Source organism: Vitis vinifera, chromosome 15 (assembly GCF_030704535.1).
Source record: "Vitis vinifera cultivar Pinot Noir 40024 chromosome 15, ASM3070453v1".
In the NCBI taxonomy this organism is placed as follows: Eukaryota; Viridiplantae; Streptophyta; class Magnoliopsida; order Vitales; family Vitaceae; genus Vitis; species Vitis vinifera.
The window spans coordinates 17,603,539-17,630,091 of NC_081819.1; the positions used below are offsets into that span (position 1 = coordinate 17,603,539).

Sequence of the window (26,553 nt, forward strand, 5' to 3'; positions counted from 1 at the left end):
CGTTTTAGCTTCTGCTGTTCAATAGAAGTCAGTGAAAGTTTTGAAGGAAAAGTTATATCACTTGAAAAATTCGTCTAAAGCCTCTGGCGACTTAGGGAAAGATTCAGAGTGTCGGAGCCCGTAACTTAATTGAAGCACATGAGCATGGCATCACATGTTGCCAGTGTCACACGACGTGCCCACAAGTCATGCAGTGCCTGTTGGCAGTGTCGTGCATTGCGCACTGTCCACAGTGCACGCCCTTACTGCTACATGTCAGTCCACTTTCGTCCCTCGAGGCTACCTCAACCAAGTACCACGCATCTTTGAAAGCCACAGCCCTTGCTACCAAGGTATTTTCTAAGCCACAACACTGTGTTGACTTTAGATACCGTCACCCCAAGGCCCTAACATGTCTTGAGCCATGTGGACAAGATGCCACCATACATGCCCATATGTACGTTCTAACAATTAGGGTGCTACTGGTGGGTGTGAAAAAACGAGTATTTTTACCCTTCACATGTGATTTTTTATTTTAAAGACAAAAATAAAATAAGGTTAATGCTGAGAGGAAGAAAATTGAGTGCATTTGACATCACCCAAACAAATTTCAAATCCAAGTATTCATCAACTGTAAAGAGTCTAAAGGCGGGATGAAATGAGTAGTTTTAAGCAGTCCCCTGGCAGACACCGTAGTGCTGGCATGATGCGTTCTGGGCCTTCTGGCCGCAGTCTTAGGACTGTAAAGAGCCTACTGGAATTTCAGTACAAGGTTCGAGAGTTCTCTCGTCTCCTGAATTCACTACTGTTAAAGGCTCTTTCAAGAGTTTCTTGGGTCGACCTTGGAAGCGATGTTCTAGAACTGTTTTCCTAGAGACAGACTTGGATGGTTTGATTGATCCAAGAGGATGGACAGAGTGGAGTGGAAACTATGGGCTGTCGACATTATACTATGGGGAGTATAATAATTCAGGTGATGGAGCATCGACAAAGGAAAGAGTGAAGTGGCCTGGTTTTCATGTGCTAAATGGTGCTGAAGATGCTATGCCTTTCACAGTGAGTAGATTCATACAAGGAGAGAGAAATGGATTCCTGCTAGTGGTGTTCCCTTCTCTCCTGGAATTTAAGAGAGGTCTGACTATAATTAAGTCTGTAATTAACTAGTAATTAAGATAGTATTGTGAAACAATAATGCATCCATATGTATATATATATATATATATATATATTCTGCACATAGCATTGTAGACTCAAGAATGAAAGAACAAATACCGTCAAAAAATTATTTGACGTTCAACATATAACAAATGAAGCCATGCCAAGAAGTACTGCATATACGCCTATATTTGCTGCATTAGATGATTAAGTTATATTCAAGAGATCTAACTCTGATATTAATTGTGGGGTTAAGGCTAATTAAGACCCTGTGCATGACCTTATCTCCTTAACTTGAATGTGGTCTTCCGATTAATGATTTTTAACTTTATATCATGCTTAATTAAAACTTAAAGATCATGATAAATCATTACATTTTGTTCATCTCCTTTGGCTAACAAAATAGATACTATGGAACTTTCCAAATCAATAATATGATGACAATTTTAAAAGAAGTAAAATAAAAATATTTAAAAAATGAATTTTTTTTCCAAACAATAAAAATTTGAAATAAGATAAGTTCACATGAATTAAAAACAAAAACATTTAGAAAAATATTAATTTAATAAAAAATAATACAATGCAAGCATTATTCTCCTTCCTTATATACCTATTAACATAAGATGCTTTTTAATGTATGATTTTATAAAAGTTTTTTTTAAAAAAAATATTATCACTAAAGAGAGAAAAGTAAAAAGTCTAAAAAAAAAAAGTCATTGGATTTGCAATTAGAAAGTATTGATTTTGCAAATTATGGAGGCTTGGCAAAATTTTCACTTAAAATCTAAATATTATAGACCTTGAAAAGGTAAACACAAAAAAATGAAAATAGCAAGAAATTCCACATCATACCAAAAAAAGAGGGGGAAAAAAAGTGGAAAAGCTTTGAGAAAATAGAAGAAAAATGATAATTTTGGACTTTGAAATTAAAAATGCAAAAAAGGAAAAATACAAAGATAGACGGTTGATAATGCATTTATCACAAGGCAAGCATTATCACTATTAAAAATGCAAAAATGATAATATTGATAATGCATGATCACAATGGGTTGTTTAATACGTACTCTCTTTCAAAGATAGACATGCCACACAAATCTAAAAGCAATTAGGCATGCATCAAAATGGTAACTCAAAATGTTAAGTTTATGAATGTTCACTGCCATATCTACTTGTAATCGACTAATTGATTTTATGAATGTTCTTGAATGTTTTTTATTTCATTGATTGGTAAGTAACACTGTACATGAACCGTGTCAATACAGGTAAACAAAATTGGTACAGAGCATTATAGACACAAGAATGAAAGAACAAACAACCGTCAAAAAATTGTTTGAAGTTCAACCTACAACAAATGAAGTTATGCCAAGAGGTACTGCATATACGCTGCTATTTGCTGCATAGAAATGCTTTGATCAATGTCGGGCATCGTATTCTGAGATAACCCCATCTGCGGCAGGGAATTTGTGGGAGTGGTGTTAAACATCATCGTATTCTCGGATACTGACATCCCTTGCATGGTAGGAACAGTGCCCATACTCTGATATGAAGTTGAAGATACCGACGTACCTTGCATGGTAGGAGCAGTCCCCATATTCTGATATGAAGTTGAAGGATCGATGTTATTCTGGAACATCCCATGAGCTGGATCACTCTGGAACAGGAGGTCGCTGCTGGATGCCCTTCCACCTCCAAGTTGTGGGTATTCGTTGTTCTCCATGTTCATCATTATCTCAACCCCTCCATTACTTAGATCAGCAAAATCCAAATCATAGAAGATCGTTTCAGTGCCTTGCATGGTAGGAACAGTCCCCATCTTTTGATATGAAGTTGAAGGATGAGTGTTATCCTCCAACATCCCATGAGCTGGATCACTTTGGTGCAGGAGCTCACTGCTGGATTTCTTTCCACCTCCAAGTTCTGGACATTCGTTATTCTCCAAATTCATCATCGTCCAGGTCAAATCAGATTCAACCCCTCCATCACTTAGTTCAGGAAAATCCAAATCATACAAGACCATTTCAGAGCCTTGAAAGGCTGAGTCATCCATGGCCACATGGATATCAATTGGCTCAGCTGTAGGCAAACCCGGCATATGATCAGGGCAGTTCGCAAGAGTCTCACTCATCAAACCCGCTTCTCCCCTCTTCAAATCAATCAGACTCTCCACACTCTCAAGTTTCTTGTCCAACTTATTAACAATTTCCATCAGCTTTTCATAGGAAAGCCCATCCAATTCCAATCCAGTCTCGGAAGTCTGCCCTTTGGTTTTGCCATTTTTTTCCTGCAACTTCTGGAGCTCAAATTCGGCCCTCGTCTTTCTGCTTTCAAGAACCCCAGATAAATCCACCGTCCTCTTTCCATTCTCTTTCTTCCTCTCATTGATGTACTTGTTAATTATCCGTTCAACTTCGTAGTGATTTTCAGGCCAAACACAGGGCTGAGAAGAATAGGTGCCGTTGCCATTAGGACAACATATGATCATACATGCTTCAACACCACATAGAGTTGAGAGCTCATGAACTTTTTTCCTCAGACCCTTTTGTCTATTTTGGAAAGTTCTGTGCCGGATTTTTTCATTAGCGATCAACTCCAATTTCAACTTGCCGCCAACCATCATTCTGAAAGAGAAAAGAAGCAGAGGAAGAAGAAGGAGGAGGAGGAATAATCAAAATTCATTCTTTGGGTTTGAATATGTGGAGCAACGGAAGAAAAAGGAGAGAGATCAAGAAGAAGAAGAAGGAATAATCAAAATTCTATCTCTGGAAGAAAAAGGAGAGAGATCAAGAAAATACCTGAGCGCGAGATGATCTCAATGTAGACGGAAAGAGGCGTATTGCTGGTATTTATAGATTGAATTTAGAACCGTTTTATAACGGTCATAAAATCAAATATTTAGAAAATCCGAAAAGATTATATTTTATTCCAAAAACCCATTTTCAAAATATACATAGAAAATAAAATGTTTTCCGTGTATTTGACATTTACTGACTGAAGATTGAAGTCAGTTTTATTAAAGAAACTGTCATAAATCAGGTTTATTTCTAACCAATTTTGAACCCTATTAAAATTAATAATAATTGTATTAATTGACATCACAACATATTTCATTTTCAAATTTTTAAATATATATAATTATAATTTAAATTTAAATTTAATATCATTATTAAAAAAAATTGTATAGTTTGACAAAAAAACACTTATAATATTAAAATAACATTTTTGAAGAAAAACTAAAAATTTAAAAAAAATTTAAAAAAATAAAAAAAATCACTTATATGTTTTCTAAAAAAATTCTTGGTAAATAATTTTTTCAAAAACATTTTAAATCAATAATATTTCGAAAAAAATATTGTTAAATATGTTTTAAGAATACATTCAATAATACTTTTAAAAAAACACTTTTATTATAAATAAAATATTTTCATTAAAAACAATTTAAATAAAAATATTATTAAATGAGCTCTAAAAACGCTTTAATTATAATCACTTTCAAATGACTTATCTTTATATCAACCATTTTTTTCTTACTTCAATTTCTAATAAATAATTTAATCATTTTAATAAATGAAAACAAAATTAGATTTTTCACTATTATTCTTTATATCAATAATTCAAACATGTCATATTTATTTTAAAAATAAGAATAAAAAATTCATTTGCAAAAAAATTGCTTTGAGTTTAGAAAATATATTTAAAGTGCATTTGACAATACTTTTAAAAAATTATTTTAACATAAAAAATATTGTTGAAGAAAATAAAGTGTTTGAATTTTTTTTTATCAAATATTAAAAAAATTAAAAAATCACTTAAAATACTCTCTTAAGAAATATTTCATGAATAATTTTTTAAAAATACTTATTGAAAAAATATTTATATTAAAAACATTTGAAATAAAAAATATTATCAAACACCCTATTTAATAATCTCAAAATTTAAGAACTTGTTTGGTGGAATTTTTAAAAACAATTTTATGAAAAAAAAAGCCCCCCAAATCAGCACTAATTTTCTTTTAAATATGTTTGATAAAAACATAAAAATACAACCACCAAAATGCAAAAACAAACATATTTTTCTTAAAAAAAAAAATCAAAATTTAAATCTGGAAAAAAGACCCATGTAATTAAGAAGGAGCTCAACCTAAGTCAGGTCAAAATTGTAATTTTCTAGCTTTTCTTTTCCCTTCGGTCAAGTTGCTTCCTCCTCCGTCACCACCATCGTCTCCATTCTCGGCAAACCCTACCATACGCTCTCTTCAATCGAAGCCACTCTCAGTCTCAGAACTGTTGGAATCTACTCAATCGGATTACAAAATCGATAATCTTGACCTCTTTTTTGGTCAATACATCTGACGATCCTTCTTCATTTCGCTCGAGGTTTTGGTCCAATGAGTGCTACTGAATCCATATCGTCCTGTGGTCGATGTGGAAAGCCTGCGAATCTGCAGTATGCGATCGAACTTTCTCTTCTATTTTAGATTTCGCTTTTACGACGTCGATTTTTTTTGTCCGCATTTTGGATGCGCTTTTCTCTTGATTCTTGAATTCGAGGTCTTGCAATTGATTTTAACTCGTAAAATGAAGAGAAATAAAGTGTTTCAAAAATGCTGACCAAATTAGGGATAAGTTTACGTTACGATTTACGAGTGTTTTCCCCTATATTTTTGTCGAGTTTAATACAATAATTCCTGAATTATTTGCAAGATGACATCTTGTATGGTTCTTGATTTGTTGATGTGCGTTGTTTTTCTTGGCATCAATTTATATGGATTATTTCGGATTAAGTTTTATACCCACTTCCTAAATTTTCTGTACCAGTATATACGTTTATTTTTGTTGCTTTTTTACTGGGCCGAGACTGGTTAGTCAGGTGCCCACAATGCAAAAATAAATAAATAAATGAAAAATAAAATAAAATTGACATGGGCATGGCTACATGGGTATTCTGCAATATTGGCATGTGTAAAGAATATCATATTGACGGCAGAAAATTTGGAGCATTAATGGTTGAAAATTGAGAGATTCATATTTTTTGAAGTTAACAGTCTTGGTTATTTTCTTAAAATGAGATAAAACATGAGATTAACAGACATGTTATCTGATAAACATCCAAAGAAAAGTATGGGATTGGGTATTAGAAGTTGGCCTTTGCTTAGTAAAGCATTTCTTACAGAGGAGCTTTGGAAAAGTATATTGGGAGGGTGGGACAAATTTTTGAAAGCTTGTTAGTTTATTTTGGGAGAGGGTCAAAGAGTAAGGTTATGGCATGATTGTTGATGCAGTAGTTACCCTTTGAAAAACTAGTTTCATAGAGCTTTCCAGGATTGTGCAAAATGGAGATGTCACAGCGGAGAATTTTCAGTTGTGGACAGGAAGCTGGATTGCGATGTTCATTAGAAATTTTCATGTCTAGGATTGGAGGTGGTTGGTTTTTTCATGAATCAAATATACTGGTTTGTTGTGGACAAGTGAGAGTAGATGCTATAGTTTGGATTTGGGAGAAAAATGGAAAATATGCATTCAAATCTTTTGTAGGATTATATCTAAGGGGTGAAGCAAATTTCCATCAGAAGAAATTTGGGAAATGCTAACTCCTTTCAAACATGGCTTTCTAACTCTGGGCAACAATGTGAGAAACGATTCTCACTATGGATCAATTGAGGCTAGGAGAGGGCCATTGCAAACTGGTTTGGCATGTGCAAAAGGGCAGAAGAGTCAATTTATCAATACCGGTTCTTTGATTCTTGTTTTGTTTGGTATGCGTCCTCCTTCACTCAATGATGGAAGTTCTTTCTATTTGGCAAAAGAAATCTTTTTATAGTGGCCAGGGACAGGTGCATGAACAGCAAACTACATCCCAAAGGGAAAAAATAGGATAATTTTTGAAGGTGTTGATTTACCTGCAAGAAAGCTGAAGGAAATGGTCCATATTTCCTTTATATTTGACAGTGGAATCTGCTTCTAATAATAGAAGCAGGTCATGGGAATTCATTGATAAATTTGGCTATCACTGTGTTTTTGGGTTTCTAGATTGTATTCCTTTCCAGTTACCTAGTTGTTTTTGGGGATTCACATTTTTCCTTCCTCTGCAGAGTTGCACTTTCTTCGACGCTTTTTTATATTTTTCTATTATTGCTTACATATAAAAACAACAAAACAGAATGTGAGATACGTGCTAGAATTTAAGGATGAGGCCCCATTTTACATCCATCATTAGAAATATTATCCTTGGTGTACGCTTTAGCGTTATTCGGAATGAAATTGCATATTAAGGTATGGCTAGGTTGCTGAGATGAGGCAACTGATCTATGTTTTTTGCTTTTTGGCTATCATTCAAGAATCCAAATCACATTATAATATCTCATTTCATATCAAACACCATCTTGTTGAGTATTATTGGTTTTGTGGGTTGTTCCCTGAAAATAGTCCGATCTCATGTGCTCTAATCTGTGTCCAATATTCTGATTTTTTTTTCCTGCTGTTTGCAGGTGTCCCAAGTGTGTGGAACTGAAGCTTCCCCGTGAAGGTGCTGCATTCTGGTTTGTACCCATTTCCTGAGTTGTCTGAATTCTATCCCACAAGAGCTAGGGTAGGTTGAGGAAGATGAAAAAGTAGAAATAGAAATCAAGTTGGTGGTATCAATGTTGCCCCCTGTATCAAAATTGGCCTGTTATGCTCTTCGTATAGACCCTTTCCAAGTCTGCGCGATTCTAGAAGTATTACTTCTTGATTGCCAATTATACTGCATAACCAATAGTTTTTTTTTTTTTTTTTTTTTGATAAGTAAAGAAAATTCATTTAAAAAGAGACGCCAAAAGAGCTGCATAACCAATAGTGCAGGTTTTCCCGGCTGCGAACTAGTTTTGGCTAACATTCTTGGCAAGCCCTTCTCCTGTTACCGACTAGCCTCCTAGGAAATTGGCATTAATTCAAAGAGTGTTTTAGAATAATCTCAAAACTTGAAAGGTGACCCAAAATAGTTTGGGTGTTGTCAGCTGGTTGATTGAACTCTTCTCTAATCGAATTTGTACTTGTGTAGTTTTGCTTTAAATAAATCTTATTGAAGAGGCAATTAGGGGAAGTTGGTGCTCTTTGGTTGTCAACGGTCCTTTATTTTGACTGATACTTTTTAGACTTTCAAAAAACCAATTTTGGTTGTTAATTCGGAGATTGGCAAAGAACCAAATTCATTTTGCTTCATGGTTATGCAAGCATGATCATTCAGTAGGTGCCTGTTTGACCATTGTTAGAGCATGATATACACCGTGGGAGAAAATTGTACCAGTTTACACTTTTAGGAAAGTTGGTAGTCTAACATGGTATCAAAGCTCTAATCAACTACAAATCTCTTTTTTGAGTCCTTCCTCATCTATTTTCTATGTGATTTGTCTGCTTGCTTATTTCTTTCTCCACCACATGAGTGGGTTGGCCTTAGAGAATGATATATATTGTGAACTTAAATACTAACAACTTTAGCTTTTAGGAAAGTTGGTAACTCAACAACCAGGATTTCTCAAAGAACAATTTCTGAAATTTGATTTTTAGTACAAACCCCACCAAGGGGTTTTTGCTGCATTGGTATGAAGCCACCACTCTACAATGCTTGCAATCCATTAAAATACGGGGAAGAGGAACTGTTTTAAATTTCTTTGCAACTAAATCTCAAGGAGGAACCAAATTAGCAATTTTGTCCCAAATTTTGTTGAATTTCTTTCTGATCCAATTGCCTAAAATGAAGCAAAATGAATTGAACCCCAAAAATATCTTATAGCTGGTTGGTGGAACTATGCCATGTGTTTTGTGGTAAAACTGTTTGCTGATTATAAAATTGTATTACTAATTGTGGTTGGAGTGATTGATAATGTAGTTTGTTGTTTTATGTGTAAATATTTGTGGAGTATTTGTTTGCCTAATTGAAATTGGGGTGAGTCTGTTGTGTCTGTACAGGATTAAGAATGAGCCTTATAATGAGTTATTCATGTTTTATCTAGAACATTTTAGACTCTAACCATTGATATTCTCTATTTTTCTTTTGTTGACAATGGTGTCTCCTTTCCATATCATATTATCAACTACATTTTTAAATGTTGTATAAAACACAATGGATTAATTCAATTTCAGGGAGACACATAATATGCTCTTAATGTCAAGTTACAAAGGTCCTGCTGGGGTGTAGCTCAACTGTAGTGGCCTTTTGGCAATGAGCCAAGTGTCTAGAGCTCCAGCATCCCTAGTATTTAAGTGTTGTAGGAAAGAAGGGGAGGCCCAAGGTATCTGAGGTTTGCTTCACTGGTAGATGGAATAAATATCTTGTTGTTGGGGTGAATTCCCCGTTATAATTATATTTTTTTTTTTTAGAAATAAAGTTATGTTACAGAGGTTTTCTTTTCTCATTTTTTCTTTTGTCAAGTCCGATGGGTTTGGTCACTGCCACAGTTCCTTCTTTTTCTGATGTGCATGGCTACTCTAGCTGGGGACAAGCTTAAAATTTTCCTGTTCATCTTCTTTCCATTTAGCTCACTAGTTGTTTGATTGAAGACATCTTGATTTAATAAGTATTAGTTACTAAAATGTGTACTCTAGTTTTTGTTTTTCTACTTATAGAGCTATATCTCTTATCAGCACTCAGGATTGTTTCAAGGCTTCATGGAGCTCTCATAAGTCAGTTCACCAGAAGGCAAAGTTATCATCACTTGGGACAGGGACTCCAGCTGTGCAAAATTCAGCATCACCTAATGAAGGGTGGCTGTATTGCTTGAAGAAAGGACAAGCTAGAACTCCAAAAATTCCATTTTTTGATTGGACGGGGTATTCATGATGACTTTTGTTTATCTTGGTGTTTCTTTGTTTCGTACCCTCATGATAATGCTTCTCAATCAATTTCTGGAAGTTGAGATGTTTCCTGTAGTGTCTTTGTTTGTCACACTAGAAAATATACGAAGGCAGTTGAAGAGGGAATTTATTTATTTTTCTGTTTTTTGTGGAGATAAAATTCAAATAGGGAAATATAAAAGTCTCTCGCTATGTATTTGTACCTTGTGCTGAAATTTGTTACTTTTCTTCTAAGTGCTCTCTCCGAACTGCTCCGCCTCAAAGGTGGAAATTTTGTGGACAAGAAGCCATTGCACTCTTGCCCTTTAGATTCTCTTATTTTCTATCCTTTTAATTAGATTATGGCATTCTTTCAGAAGAAGCAACTTTTTTTTTTTTTTTTTTAAAAAAAAAACTCCTATAACCTGCAAGATGTGCTAATTTTTCTTAAATTGATTTAGTACTTAATTATTCAGAAGGATCCTAGTGTTTTTTTCTTTTTGTTCATTTCTTTTTTCAGTTTCTTCTTCTCTTTTAGGTCAAACTCACATCTTACCTTTATCATTTTTTTAATGTGTTTTATGGATGGTTTTTTCTTGTAACTTTTCTTTCTACAGGACATTGAGGCCTTATCCCATATCAAGTAAGCGTATTGTACCTGACCACATCGATCTACCTGACTGGGCAATTGATGTGAGTTGTTTGACTCTTTTATATATTTTTTGTAAAAAAATTGTTGATATGAAAATAAGTCATTTGAAAGTGATTCTGATTATGGGTAAAAAAATTGTTTGACTCTTTTATATTTAAATGTCATGGATCAGTTTTTGTGTTTTCATATACTAAATTGTATTATATGTTAAACATTTGACTCTGGTTATGGGTTTATTGTCCATTTATATGGTTATCCTCTCATGTGATAATTTATTTGGTCCATTTCCTGATGCAATTCAAATTTGGTAAATTACTGCATCACATGCTCATTGATTCCTATGATTATCCTATAGGTGTCAAATTACATTTCTTGGTGTATTGTACATTTTTATCAGATTGGTGTATTTTACTTTTAATACTTTGTTCCCCTTAAAAAAATTGTAGGGAATCCCAAAAATTGAGCCCAACAGTGATTTGCAGCATATTGTAGAGGTAACATTGGACTTGAAAATCTCTTGAAGCAGTTCTTTTTAGTATGAATCATGCAATCAAGTTGCATTTTTCTCTTAAAATGCATATTTTTGTTTTCTTGTCATTCACTTTTTGTTCTAATTGAAATGTTTGTTTTGAAGATCAAAACTACAGAGCAAATTGAAAGAATGAGAGAAACTTGCCGAGTGAGTTTCTATTCCAAACTTTTTTTGTCTAAAATTATTGTTTGATGAAGCAAATTTGTCTTGCTACATGTTTTCTTTGTGCTTGGATGTTGAGTTTACACAATGATCTCCTTACACCTGCACCAAGTGGCTGGAGTCTTGCTTCCAGATTGTGAATTTTGGCTTATCATATTTCATGAACCATGGATAAGTGGCTTAAGTTGCATTGAAATTGGTTGTTGCGCCTAGGTAAAAGAGTAATGGATCATGACTGCATGCTCTAAGACATGGTGGGGTAGGTTCACTTAGGTATCCAAGCTGAATCATGATGAGATAGTTCTGTATGGAAGAAGCTCCCTTCTTGAGTCTTTACTGACAAAGGCAGAGTAATGTACTTTGCATTTTGAAAATTCACCAGTCTCCTGTTTATGTTAGAAAATTTTTCTATAATCTTCAGCTCAGTAATCCTAGACATGTAATGACCTTGCCTTGCCACCCTTTCAATCAGTTTGTGTATGTATATATGTATGTATATATGTATGTATTGGTATTACTTGCTTAAACACATGGAAGTAATAGGAAAATTTCTGAATTCTGAGATATAATGTCATATCTGATGTTCTATATTATGGATTTATCATTCATATTAGAGATTGTAGAGATGCTATTGTTGCATGGGAACAATTGGTGGCTCAATCACAAGTATATTAATATATTAGCATTTTCGGGGTGCCCCAGTTGGTTAGGGTGAATGCTAGGATGTGTGGTAGAGGTGTACGGTCCTGGGTTCAGATCCTGCCACTGGTTAAATACCCTAATTTACCTGGTGTTGGTTGTTGCGGGTGCGGTCAACACCCCTAGGTTTGCGTCCCTATGGAGGGTCCTAAGGGCTTGACCGTGAAAGGTTCCTCTGGTATAAAAAATAAAAAAATAAATTAATATTTGCCTATCAATTTTTTATTTTTATTTCTTGTTCTACTTTTATTGTTTTTCAAAATATGTGTATTTTCATTTTATTTATTTTGATGTTTGATCATAATCATCCTCTATTTGAAAAGTTAAAATAGTGAAAACACATGAGGATAAACTTAATCTAATCACAATTTTCCCCCTTTGGTTTAAAATGTTAGGCAATAGTGGTAGCTCTAGCAGTATGGCAGTATGATAGGGTGTTGATTGTGGGTTTTAGCAGAGCATGTGAGTAGGTAGAGTGTGATGGTGGTGGAGGTTGCAGCAGATTGTGGCAGTGCTGGAGGTCATAGCTATGAGGTCAGAGGTGGAGGGGGGTGACAATGGCGATCATGGGTTGGTTGTGCTGGTGGATTAGTTGCAGAGAGGTGGTGTTGTCAAGGTTTGCAATGCTAGTGGTGGAAGAGGCAGTGGTGGGGGTGGAGTAGAGGTGGTAATGATCTGTTGCTCTCAATTTTTGAAAGATCTTAGTGAACAACAAGACAAGCTTGATCCCCAAGGCAAAAGAATGGCCAGGTGTATGACAAAGGAGAAAAAGAGGGGCAGATCCTTTTTTTTTTTTTTATTTATTTATTAGAAACAAAACATATATTAGTTATGAAGAGAAGTACTAGAGAAGGATGAGAGTTCCTCCCCACAAAACACAAAATACAAAAGGAGCAGATCTTTTAAGTCTTTTGAAATGAAAAAACATCTTAGTAAACCTGTATAATTGATTCTGCCTATCAATTATGTATATATGTAGCATATGTGTGTGATGACGTAGATATCTCCATGCTAAATTTATCTTTGTCTATAGAGAGCTTATACTCCTACTACAGGCTTGTCTTCTTGATGCAGTACAGAAAATAAAATGAGAGTATAATTGAAAGGACCTTAGGAATCACTCCTAGAAACCTTAGGCTTCACACCCAAGTATTCTTTGCATCTCACAAAGGAAAAACTGGCTGCTGAAAATTCATTCATTGATTGATTCCTTCCAAAGACTAATCAACTACTATATAAGACTTTTCTAGGGACTTATAACTCCTTGGAACTAGACACAATAAATGCAACTTGAAAATGACAAACTTGGATTGATTACTGACCACATTAAAGACTGTTGGAAAATGACAACAATAATGACTGAAAATGGTAACTTTAACCATTGACTAAGCCCATAACTTAAGCTGAACCCATATTGACTTATATAAGATCCCAACTAAGCCCATTATCATCTAGAGAGTGCCAAATTAAAGCTTGGGCCTTGGAGCCCACTCCTTTGTGCCTCTGACAAACTTTTAAAGGTGGCTGCCACTTGTCTCTATCACTTCTCTAACCAAATTAGGCTGCTATAAGTATATACTGCTTGTAGATAACTCCGTGCTAAATTTATCTTTATGTCTTATAGAGAGCTTATACTCCTACTACAGGCTTGTCTTCTCTAACCAAATTAGGCTGCTATAAGCATATACTGCTCATATAGTTCCATATTTTCTGGCCAAATTAGGCTGCTATTTATCTGTTCTAGACGATAATGCTTTTGTGCTTGAGGAACATGGCAAAACTCAAACATTGTACAAAAACTTGTTTGGCTTGTTCTCTAATTTAGATATTCAAGTTTCATGCTCTAACAAATGTCGCATTCAGATTGCAAGGGAGGTTTTGGATGCAGCTGCTCGTGTAATTCGACCTGGTGTGACAACTGATGAAATTGATCGTGTGGTTCATGAGGCAACTATTACTGCTGGTATGTCAAATACTTAAAGACAAAAAATAAGATAAAAACAAAATAACAAGCTGTGTTTTAACAATGTTGTTATTATTGTGTCTAGTTGAATACCTTTACTTATTGGCATATTAATTACCCTCAGTTTTCCCCCCTCTTTTAGTCTAGCAAAGGAGGTATCATCTTATGGTTTTAGATTACATCGAGTGCACTTATTTATAAGTTCTACACAAAAAATTTGGTCCTGTTTTGCCTTTTTCCTTATGAAGGATATTTTTGTTTGTTTTGTTTGTGTCGGACACTTACATCTGTGTTTGTGTCTGTCATCAAATCACATTTCAATTTCATTGTGTTTGAGAGCTCATGTCTTTGTCAGACTGATACACATATCTGTGTCTCTTGGCAGTTTTTTTTTTTGGCTGATTGTGTCTGCAAATGGATCAGCTGGTCCAGTTTCTTGCCAGGGTGATTTTGGTTGATCAAATAGAACTCATTCTGCATTTTTTTTTTGTACACACTACACACATGTATTATCAATAAATATACACGTTGGAATTGTAAGAAGAAGAATACAATGGTTGTTTGTGTTAGGATTTGTAATGCTTACTGTTGGTGTGGTTCATCCTTCTAAACCAGCAGATCCATACAATTTTACCACCCATGTTTTTGGAGGTAGTAATTTGCGTTGATACTTAGGAGTATAAGGGTTTTGTTTGGGATTAGGATGACATAGCATTATGTCTTGAGAGGTACCATGAATTTATGATTAAAAAAATTATCTGCATCAGCAGCTCCTCATGGTGTTGTGACTTTTAGTCACACCATGGTTGTGATTGCTATGAATTAATGATGTGGCTAATTTTTATTTCTTCAGGATGATTTGCTAGTACAAATTTGTATGTAAGAGTTTTGAAATCTACTACATCATTTCTCCTATTTTGTAGTAAAATTAGCATACAGACATCTATATTTGTTATGTGGCCTTCGGATTTTAGATGTGTGGCAGCACATATCATTAGCCATCGTAACCAATGGTTGGCTTGCTAAATGTTATTTGTTTTGGCCCACTTCAGGAGGATATCCATCTCCACTCAATTATCACTTTTTCCCAAAGTCTTGCTGCACGTAGGTACTTTCTTCTGCGTGCATTATATTAATTTGTGAGAAATTGCGATTTGTTGTTCAAGTATCAAGCTTTTCTCTTTTTTCACAGGTCAGTTAATGAAGTAATCTGCCATGGAATTCCTGATGCCAGGTAGTATTGTGTTCAATCATGTGAAATTTGTTTTATGCTCATTTTTTTTTTGGATTTTAATTCCTTTGATTGTCAAAACACCCTCATTATAGTTATTTTCTGTTACCATGCTACTTAATTTTGTGTAATCTTGATATGTCTAACGATTTTCCTAAAATTTACCTGTACTGATAATATATTTATATAATTTTTTTGTGTTTCTAATCCCTTCTTTTACATTATTATTTCTCCTTTGCATGCTATAAATCCAAATTTTGGAACAATAATATAATTATTTTCTATTTGTGCGTTAATTTGTGCAGCTGGAAGCGTTTTCATGATTTTCCTAAAATATGTAATAGTTTTCTTTTGTATTGTTTGATAGTATTACAAATATTGTTTTGCTTGTAAATCTTTGCTGAATTTAACAATCATCCTTGTGTTCTTTGGGTCAATACTGAGCATACAGGGATGGAACCACATTAGCATGTCTCATTGGCCTTAATCTTGTATAATGAGGACTGATTCTAGTTTGAGATCTGATTTAATTTTTTATGCATTGTCCCCTTACATTTTTTTTGTAGGTTCTTGAATTTTTCAGTGTTTACCATTTAGGCTTCTCAAGTTTTCAATAAGCATTATAAATCTTTTATCTTTCAAAGTTGAAGTTCATCCTGTATGAAGCTTTTCTCTTCCAATGTATTCAAAATAATTGTTTCAGGAAATTGGAGGATGGTGATATTGTAAACGTCGATGTAACTGTCTATTATAAAGGTGTTCATGGTAAGAAGGTTTATACAGTTTCTTTGAACAATTTGTACTTGACTTGCAAGGTTCCATACTTGACTAATGGTTAACTCATTATGCAGGTGATCTCAATGAAACATACTTTGTAGGAGAAGTTGATGAGGCTTCTCGACGGTTGGTCCAGTGTACTTACGAATGCCTGGAGAAAGCGATATCTATTGGTATGTGTAGATTCTTACACTGAAGTATATGAATTTATGCTTAGAGGAAGAAATATGTATCGGTGTTGGAGCTCTCTCCTTTATAAGCCCCCAATACTTTGGACTGGTGTGGATTATTTCATATATTCTATAGGTCACACTAACAACAAACTTTGGGGAAAGATTTTTTGTGGCGATTAGAGCAATTCCTCATTGAATTATTGGCTAACATAATTATTTATTATTTCTTTAGGAATTGTTGCAATTACCAATTACATCACACTGCATTAATTTGGTCTTATAAAAAACTACAAGGATTGTAGTATCCAAAATACTGTCTAGATTCATAAGTGCAAGAACCTTAAAATAAAGTACTTATGTAAGATACTTCCCCTACTTTGACAGATTCTTTTAAGAAATTTAATGAATAGAAAATTTTTGTGATCATGGAAAGTTTCAGGGAAAGAAAAGATGGAGAAAAAATTTAAACAAAAAAAAAATGATTTAGCTCATTAACGTTTATCTCATCCTTCTTCAAAAAAAATTTCCTCTTTTACTAGAGTACTTGGGAATGTAAAAGTTTTTAAGTAATTTTCATTATATTTTATCTTCCTTCTTATTTTCCATCACAGAGCAAATCAATAGAATTTGAGATTCCTTTTCCTTTTTTTTTTTTTTTTCTGTCCTTTCTCTAGGACTTTCCAAAATCCAAATAGAGCCTAAATGTTCAGGTTGGTTTCAAGAGAAAATCATAAGCTAAAATCTGATTGAGGTCATGTACAAGGCAGCTGGCAAGGAAATTATGCTGTTGATGGTGGGATAATGAACAATGTTATATTTGTTCACATATCTCTAGGATTCTGTTTTCACATTAGTGTGGTGGTATTATTTTGATCACAATAACTTGCAAATTTAAAATGTCATGTGAAAAACATCATGTTCATAGAACTTTACCCTTCTGATCTGGATTTTCAAAGTGTTTGTGATATAATTACTCTGTGAACCTTCCACGATGTTGCTAATAGTTTTAGGAATTACATTTTGATTTCTGATTTCTGTATTTTACCACATTCAGTAAAACCTGGAGTACGATTTCGTGAAATTGGGGAAGTCATCAATCGGCATGCTACGATGTCAGGGTTATCTGTGGTAATATGTAACTTTGTCTCTGCAATTGTAGAGCATTTTCATTTCTGTGAAGAGTCATTGTTCCAAGCAAATTCTTACTCGTCTCTTGTTAAAATAGGTGAAATCATATTGCGGGCATGGTATTGGAGAGCTGTTTCATTGTGCACCAAATATTCCCCACTATGCCAGTATCCTCAATAAAGCTGTTTTCTGTCCCATATTCTTTTTAAATGAAAATGCATTCACATTTTAATAGGCAAAGAAAAATAAATTATAAAGATGGCAAGAAAGGAATATAACTCAAGTACTGGGAGTTATATAATCTATACCCAAAAGAAGAACTTGGGCAAACAAGATAACAGGGGAAAGGGAAAGGAAACAAAACCCAGGCCCCAAGAAAGCAAAACCCCTTCCATCAAGAATTGATCCTGGGAAGAAACAAGCTGTCTAGATTTCCTTCAGCAACCTTGGCAAGAACCATATCACCCTAAAGAGAATTGAATATTAAAGATCCAGGGCTGTGAGCCACAGAACTATGGATAAACAGATGCCTAGTGGATTCTTCTATTTTGCACATACATCACCAATTTACAAGAGTCATTCATCAGCGCAGAATCTATTTAAAGTTAAGATATTATCTTACATTGCGGCTTAAATGGAGATCATACCACTTCATATACCTAGTGCTTTGGACTATATTTAACCAAGAAGCAACAAGCCGGCAACCCTTGTCTTAACTCGAAATCAACCTATCTTTCCTGGTTCCCCCAATCACCTGAAAACCTGTTCTTTTTCTTGGAAACTTGAGAATGAAGAATAGTAAATGAACAGAATTCATGTCTACTTTGACATAATGAATTGAATTTCTTATAACTTGCATCTGTTTCTCCTTTGTTTTACACATTGCTGACCTTAACACAAGTAGGAAATAAAGCAGTTGGTGTCATGAAGGCTGGGCAAACCTTCACAATTGAACCTATGATTAACACAGGTACTTTTACAAGCTACTTAAAATGGTGACAAATCACTTTCACAGTTGCTTCTCTTGTTATCTTTATCTCAAAATAACTTTCTTGATAGGGGTTTGGCGTGATCGGATGTGGCCCGATGGATGGACTGCTGTTACTGCAGATGGCAAACGAAGTGCTCAGTTTGAGCACACTCTTTTGGTAAATGTCCATTTCCATTTAATTTTCTTTCATTACTTTTGCACTGCCTTAGAAGCAGCTTTAATTGATCTCATTTTGCATATGGATTTGAATATTATCCTAAGACTAGGTGGCCTCAATTAAATTTATTATTTTAATCTCTGCTCTTGTTTCACTAAGAAGGGTCACATGTATGAGAAAATCTATTTTTTTTTTTTTCGATAAGTAAACACATATATTAGCAAAGGCAAAGCGCCTCAAAGCATACAGGGAGTATACGAGGCGACGAAGGCCTCATAACAAAGGACCAAAAAACAACAAAAACCCACCAGCCCTCAACTGGAGGCTATCCACTCCAGGAAACCTATAAGGGAACGAGGCTCCGCACCATTATACAATTTTGCCCACCCCCACATATTACAAACAAAATAATACTTAACTTTCTGTATAGCTAATTCCCTCCCCCCTCTGAATGCTAATCTATTCATTTCCTTCCACACCGTCCAAAAAATAAATAACGGTATGGATCTCCAAATTTTCTTCCTCTTTTTACCCACAAAAGAACCCTTCCAGCTGATAATCACCTCCTTTACAGTTTCTGGAAAGACCCACTGGGCTCCAAACAGACTAAGAACCATCCCCCACAACACACTAGCCACTATACAATGAATAAGAAGATGATTAACATTTTCCTCATCACTACCACATAAATAACACCGGTTAGGAATCTGCCATCCTCTCTTTTGAAGCCTATCAATAGTAAGAACCCTCCCCCAAGTAGCTTCCCACGCAAAAAACGCTAGCTTGGAAGGAACGTTCTCCACCCAAATGCCCTTTTTGGGAAACAAAGGGGTGCAATGGCTGGTCAACAGCCCATACGCATCCTTGACGTCAAACTTCCCATTTTTTCCCCCCTTCCATAAGGCCAAGTCCTCCTCCAAGGTAATTCTTTGACTCCTTAGGATTTGAAGCAATTCGTCAACCAAGGTCAGCTCCCAATCATTGAAGCCTCTAATAAACCTTAGGTTCCAGCCTCCTTGGCCAGAATTCTGGTCCCATAAATCCCCCACAGTGACACTCTTTTGGGCAGCCACATTGAAGAGTTGAGGGAACCTCCGAGCTAGCTCCACATCCCCACACCAAGGGTCCTTCCAAAACCTGATTTTGGTGCCTTTTCCTACCTTAAAAGTCATATTGTTCCAACACCAATCAGCTTCTTTCAGAATCTCCTTCCATAGCCCAACACCAAACGCCCCATTTGCTTTTTTAGTTCTCCACCCAAATTCCTCTTGCCCATATTTTGCCACAAGAACACGTTTCCACATCTCCTCCTTGGCACGAGCAAATCTCCACACCCATTTTCCAAGAAGGGCTTTGTTCAAATGGACTAGTTTCCTCAAGCCAAGCCCCCCCTTCTCCTTGCTCACACACACCCTCTCCCAACTGACTAGGTGTGCTTTTCTTTCCGTACTTCCCCCTCCCCACAAGAAATCTCTTTGCAATTTTTCTAGTCTTCTTGCCACTACCTTAGGCATACGGAATAGGGACAGTTGATATAATGGCATGCTAGCCAGTATACTCTTTATGAGGGTGATTCTACCACCCTTAGAGAGGTATTGCCGCTTCCAAAGGGCTAATTTCCACCTCATCCGTTCTTCCACCCCATCTCACATGTATGAGAAAATCTATGGCATGAAACTGGCTAAGATTGGTAGTTTGGAGGCTGTTTCGGATGGAGCTGCATATGCATGATATTCTCGATTTCCTTGCATTGAAGCATTAGTGTCCATTTTATTCTCCCTTGCTCTATGTCACCTCTAGTTTCGTATCATTAATATCATGAAGTAGGAGTTAGTTATCCTTGTTAGTTATGCATATATGTGTACATCTAGTTGGTCATGCTACAATGTCACAATTGTGTGAACTTCATAATGTTGGTTGTAAGGTATGTCACTGATCAATAAGGCCTTGGGAAGTGGTGTTGAAAGTTTGCTAGGAGCGAGATAGCTTGTGGAGATATGTCATCTTAGGAAAGCTTGAGGAGGAGACAAGGGTTGGGTGTTTTAGAGAAGGTAGAGAGAGGTTTGGGGTGGGTTTATGGAAAGAAATGAGGAGTTAGGAAGGAGTTCAGTGCTAGGACTTCCATGGTAGAAAATGACTGGTGGAAAGTTAAGTTTTGGCATGATATAGGGTGTGGGGTCTCTTAGGTGAGTACTATTCAGCATTGCTGCATCCAAGGAGGCTTAGATTGTTGATATTTGGGAGGACTTGAGGGGATTGGGCCATTGGAATCTATGTTATGTGAGGGATCTTCTTGTTTGGGAGTTGGAAAGTGTAGATTTATTGGATGGATTCAGAAGGCATATGACCATGTAAACTGGAATTTTCTTCTTTGGTTGTTGGAAAGGATGGGTTTTGGAGCTAAGTGGATCGGCTGAATCTAGTGGTGTATTGGCACTGTCAACTTCTCCGTCCTTATTAACGGAACCCCCATTGGTTTCTTTCAAAGTTCTCGGGGTTTGAGATAGGGGGATCCCTTATCCCCTTACCTTTTTTGTGATTGTCATGGAGGCTCTCAGTTACTTGTTGAAGAGAGCGAGGGAGGGAGGGTTTTTGACGAGGTGGCAGTTTAGTGGTAGAGGAGGTGTGGGAGTGGAGATCTCTCACTTGTTGTTTGCAGATGACACTTCAATCTTCTGTGAGCCTTCTCTAGATTAGATGTCCTACTTGAGTTGGCTTCTTATGTGGTTCAAAGCCATGTTGGGGTTGAGGGTGAATTGGGACAAAAGTGAGCTCATTCTAGTGGGGAGAATGGAGAATGTAGAGGAGTTGGCTCTTGAGTTTGATTGCAAGTTTAGCACGCTTCTGTCTTCTTACTTGGGTCTTCCTTTGGGTGCTCATTTTAAGGAGGTGGCAGTTTGGGATGGGGTAGAGGAGAAGCTGAGGAAAAGACTTTTGATTTGGAAAAGACAGTATATTTCCAAAGGGAGTAGGCTGACCTTGATCCAGAGCACTCTATCCAGTATGCCTATCTACCATATGTTCTTGTTTTATATGCCTAGGAGTGTGAGTTTGCGGTTGGAGTGGATCCAAAGGAATTTTCTTTGGGGTGGTGGAGCTTTGGAAAGGAAGCCCCATTTAGTAGATTGGTGTATTGTTTGCTCAGATAAACAAAAGGGTGGTTTGGGTGTGAGGAATTTGGCGTTGTTGAATAAGGCTCTTTTATGCAAATGGAGTTGGCGTTTTACGGTGGAGAAGGAGGTTTTGTGGAGGCAAGTTATCTGTGGGAAGTATGGGGAAGAAGTGGGCGGTTGGTGGTCTTGTGATGTGAGAGGTAGTAATGGGGTTGGCTTGTGGAAAGCTATTAGGAGAGATTGGGATGCAACAATATGGTTTATTTTGTGGGGAATGGTAGGGGTTAGATTTTGAAAGAACATGTGGTGTGGAAACAATCTTTTTTGTATTTCTTTTTCATCCTTATTTTCTATTTCCTTGACTAAGGAGGCTTGGGTGGAGGATGTGTGGAGCCACTCTGGAAGGGGGAGTGATGGGGGAAAGTCTTTTAAAGTTTATTCAAAGAAGAAAGGGAAAACCTAAGTAAACTTTAAGTAGGATTAATATTAATTAAAATTGAATTGAGATTGGTATTTGTTGGAGTCTAATTAGGATTAGCTAGTTGAGTTATAATATAATTAGAATTTGAGTCATGATAGGTTATTAGAGTCCTAGTAGACTTTGGATTTCTTAGAGAAGCCTATAAATAGGCTAATCAATGTAAATCAAAGAGATGAATTGATATGAATAATATTATATTTTCTTTCACTGCAAGGTTGCAACTCTCAATGGTGAGACTCCTGTAGTCCTTAGTGAGACTCTTAAGGTTTTCCATATTTTCTTCATTGTTTTTTTTTTTTTTCTCTATTTCTTATCTTATAATTTTCTCTACCATAAAATTTATTCTTTGTTCCTCTCCTTGTACCCTAAAAAATAAAACCCTAGCCCACCTACCCTTGAGTGTAGGCAACCATCCTAGGGTTGTCCTATATTAGGGGGTGTGGGTTCCTCAGTTCTTTAGGCGGCTTAACGATTGGGAGGTGTTCGGTGTGGAGCATTTTCTCTTAAGACTACAAGGGAGGAGGGTTTTTAATGATGTGGAAGATCAGGTAGTTTGGACAAAGTCAAAGGACGGCAGATTTTCTGTCAAGTCTCTCTATAAGGCTTTGGAACCGGAAAGACAAGGAGATTTTCCTGCAAGAGTAATTTGGAACTCTTTGGTGCCTTTGAGGGTGAGTTTTTTTTGCTTAGGAGGCTATGTAGAAAGAGGTCTTAACCTTGGATTAAATTCAAATGAGAGGGTGTCCTTTGGCTAACAAATGTTATTTGTGTCACTTAGAGGAAGAGTCTATTGATCACATCCTCTTGCATTGTGAGCTGGCAAGAAGTTTATGGAACTTACTGTTTTCCCTTTTTGAGGTGTTGTGGGTGCTCCCTTTTTTAGTTAGAGAGGCGTTATTGGGGTGGCTTGGGTTTTGTGTGGGAAAGAAGAGGAAGAAAGTGTGGCTTTCAGCTCCCTTGTGTCTTTTTTGGATAGTTTGAAAGGAAAAAAATAGTAGAGCTTTTGAAAATGAGGGTCATTTGGTTCAAGGGTGTAATTTTTTTTCCTTTGTAACCTCTGGGCGTGGGCCAAGGGGTTTTTAGACTTTGGCCCCCCTTCCATTGTGGATTTTGTAGATTGTTTAGGCTTTGTTTAAGGGGTTCTTTAACCTCTTTTGTATACCACTTGTATACTTTGGGGAGCTTCCTTGATGTGCCTTTTTATTAATATACTGCTATTTATTCATAAAAAAAAAAAAGGAAAAGAGAGAATCTGAATCAGTTTGAGGAAAGCCTTTTTATAATGGACCAGGTTGGCCTATAGCTAATGAAATGTTGTTTGTATAAGAGTGAAAAAGCCAACCACATCTTTATTCATTGTAGTTCTTCTTTTTTTTTTTTTTTTTATCAGATTGATTCATTGTAGTTTAGCTACTGTCAAACAGCATCTCTTGCTCTCTATGTTCAGCCTTTCTTGTGTACTCTCTCAGTTGGTTAAAGAGGTTTTATTTATCTTTAAAGGAGTCTTTTTTTTTTTTTTTGTTTGGTGCTCTCTCTGTGGTCTAGAAAGTCTTTGCCTCTGGGTTCTGTCTTTGTTGGATTTCATTGATTTAAGCCCATGTTAGTATTTAGGAGATTGTGAGTTGTCCCCACTGTGGTTGCTTTTTGTATGCTCTTGGTGTATGTGGGCTTCACCCCCTTTTAGTTGGGCACCTTTTGTAAACCATTTCTTGCCTATCAAAAGGAAAAAAGATAAAATAAAATAAAATAAAATGCTGCTCATGAGGTTGTTGTAGTATTGTTGGAATTCTAATCCACACCTATATTGTCAGTCTCATATCAAATTGAGTTTGTTTTGACATTCATTAGTGCATTAAATGATTACAAAGCAATTTGTGATACATTTTCAGGAAGAGATTTTAGGTGTATGTCAATTAAAAGTGGAAGAGTTTAAAGTAGTGATATCAAATTAGACAAGTTGCACATGAAAATGAATGGGAGAATGGAAAAGCATAACTTCAAGCATCATCCGTTAGAAAGAAAATCCAGGCATATGAACTGGTGGCTGGTTGATTATTACTTATTGGAAACTATGTTACAATTTACAGCAAAACCATTGTATATCTACACCCATGGGATATAGAAATTAAGTTACAGGTTCAAACCAATATCACAATGGGGCAGTTGATTAGGACCCATGAATTTCATGACCAAGCTTATTACTTGACTGGTGGTCCAACCTCTAATATTACATCTATATAATTTCTTATTTTATTCTTGTTTCCTTTTCATAGCATGTGACAAGTTGAGCAATCCCCTGACTGAGGTAACTGCATCCATGGGAAGAGAAATTGAAGGAATGAACAAATTTCCATATTTCTTTTGGAGTGTGCTATAAGCCCAGCTTAGCTCTCATATCCTCGGGCAGCACAATCACTGAAAGAACTACCGACTAGGTCATTTTGAAATTAGATTGTTTGCTTAGATGACCGAGTGTCTGACATGGGGCTAGTCCAAAATTCTGATTTGACCGTAGTCTAAATTTGCGTCAGATAGGATTAGGGTAGATCCTGCATCATGTATTATTTGGGAGTTTATCTACATTTGATCCTTCTTTTGTCACTTTAACTTTCATATATAGTTTAGGAATTGGAATTTGCCACTTTGGAACTACCTGTGTGCACATTTCTTTCCTGACCTTTTTCTGTGTTGTCATGCAGGTGACAGAGACTGGAGTCGAGGTTCTTACAGCTCGGTTGCCTTCATCCCCCAGCATGTTTCCTTGGCTAAAATCATAAGAATGTTGCCTCTCCAATTTTACTGCCAGTTGACATTGGACATAGGTGGCAAAAAGCATAAAATGGTGCTGGTCCTTTTTTTTTTCTGTTCTGGTTGACATTGGAAGGAAGAGAATCCATTCATGAACTATACTGTCAGTAACAGATTATAAACTATTGTGCGGGGACTTCCATGCCTTTTTTTTTTGTCTTTTGGGCTCAGTTGTATTTGTAATTCGCCAGATAATAAAAGGTCTTTGAATTTGAATTAGAAGTGTGGTTAATGTGGTCTACATATATGATCGAGTACCAATGCTACCCCTGAAGAAATATGAAATGGGATTCCAAAGGAAAGAAAGAGGGACCAATGGTGAGTTATAGCCCATTTATTTACGAGAAGTAGGGGCCATGTGATGTGTGCTATGCAGTTTAAAGTGGTTGAATACTGGGAGGATTTGAGTAGGGATTCCAGAAGAGCACTAATCTGATGAAGTATTAGTTTTGAATTGCGAAACGGTAGTAATATCCAACAAGATGGTGTTTGATATGAAATGAGATATTAAAATGTGATTTGGATTCTTGAATGATAGCCAAAAAGCAAAAAACATAGATCAGTTGCCTCATCTCAGAAACCTAGCCATACCTTAATATGCAATTTCATTCCAAATAACGCTAAAGCGTACACCAAGGACGATATTTCTAATGATGGATGTAAACGGTCCCTCATCCTTAAATTCTAGCATGTATCTCACATTCTGTTTTGTTGTTTTTATATGTGAGCAATAATAGAAAAATATCAAAAAGCATCGAAGAAAGTGCAACCCTGCGGAGGAAGGAAGAATGTGAATCCCCAAAAACAACTAGGTAACTGGAAAGGAATACAATCTAGAAACCCAAAAACACAGTGATAGCCAAATTTATCAATGAATTCCCATGACCTGCTTCTATTATTAGAAGCAGATTCCACTGTCAAATATAAAGGAAATATGGACCATTTCCTTCAGCTTTCTTGCAGGTAAATCAACACCTTAAAAAATTATCCTATTTTTTCCCTTTGGGATGTAGTTTGCTGTTCATGCACCTATCCCTGGCCACTATAAAAAGATTTCTTTTGCCAATTAGAAAGAACTTCCATCATTGAGTGAAGGAGGACACATACTAAACAAAACAAGAATCAAAGAACCAGTAATGATAAATCGACTCTTCTGCCCTTTTGCACATGCCAAACCAGTTTGCAATGGCCCTCTCCTAGCCTCAGTTGATCCATAGTGAGAATCGTTTCTCACATTGTTGCCCAGAGTTAGAAAGCCATGTTTGAAAGGAGTTAGCATTTCCCAAATTTCTTCTGGTGGAAATTTGCTTCACCCCCTTAGATATAATCCTACATAAGATTCGAATGCATATTTTCCATTTTTCTCCCAAATCCAAACTATAGCATCTACTCTCACTTGTCCACAACAAACCAGTATATTTGATTCATGAAAAAATCAACCACCTCCAATCCTAGACATGAAAATTTCTAATGAACATCGCAATCCAGCTTCCTGTCCACATCTGAAAATTCTCCGCTGTGACATCTCCATTTTGCACAATCCTGGAAAGCTCTATGAAACTAGTTTTTCAAAGGGTAACTACTGCATCAACAATCATGCCATAACCTTACTCTTTGACCCTCTCCCAAAATAAACTAATAAGCTTTCAAAAATTTGTCCCACCCTCCCAATATACTTTTCCAAAGCTCCTCTGTAAGAAATGCTTTACTAAGCAAAGGCCAACTTCTAATACCCAATCCCATAC

General features: G+C 36.0%; 2 protein-coding genes across 2 annotated transcripts; one reads left to right on the forward strand and one right to left on the reverse strand.

Moving 5' to 3' along the window:
• Window positions 1-2,342: 2,342 nt before the first annotated feature.
• LOC109124052 (uncharacterized) lies at window positions 2,343-3,749 on the reverse strand. Its single transcript, XM_019225587.2, has one exon. It carries the CDS (start codon window positions 3,746-3,748, stop codon window positions 2,492-2,494), a length of 1,257 nt encoding a protein of 418 aa, XP_019081132.2. The 5' UTR covers window position 3,749; the 3' UTR covers window positions 2,343-2,491.
• A 1,512-nt stretch (window positions 3,750-5,261) lies between these two features.
• LOC100242101 (methionine aminopeptidase 1A) lies at window positions 5,262-25,024 on the forward strand. The gene is made up of 16 exons (XM_002274492.4): window positions 5,262-5,577; window positions 7,619-7,669; window positions 9,753-9,938; window positions 10,559-10,634; window positions 11,040-11,087; window positions 11,228-11,272; window positions 13,850-13,949; window positions 15,002-15,053; window positions 15,142-15,183; window positions 15,884-15,945; window positions 16,032-16,130; window positions 17,185-17,258; window positions 17,356-17,425; window positions 18,163-18,228; window positions 18,318-18,406; window positions 24,700-25,024. The coding sequence occupies exons 1-16, from the start codon at window positions 5,519-5,521 to the stop codon at window positions 24,775-24,777; spliced, it is 1,197 nt and encodes a 398-aa protein (XP_002274528.1). The 5' UTR covers window positions 5,262-5,518; the 3' UTR covers window positions 24,778-25,024.
• Window positions 25,025-26,553: the final 1,529 nt, after the last annotated feature.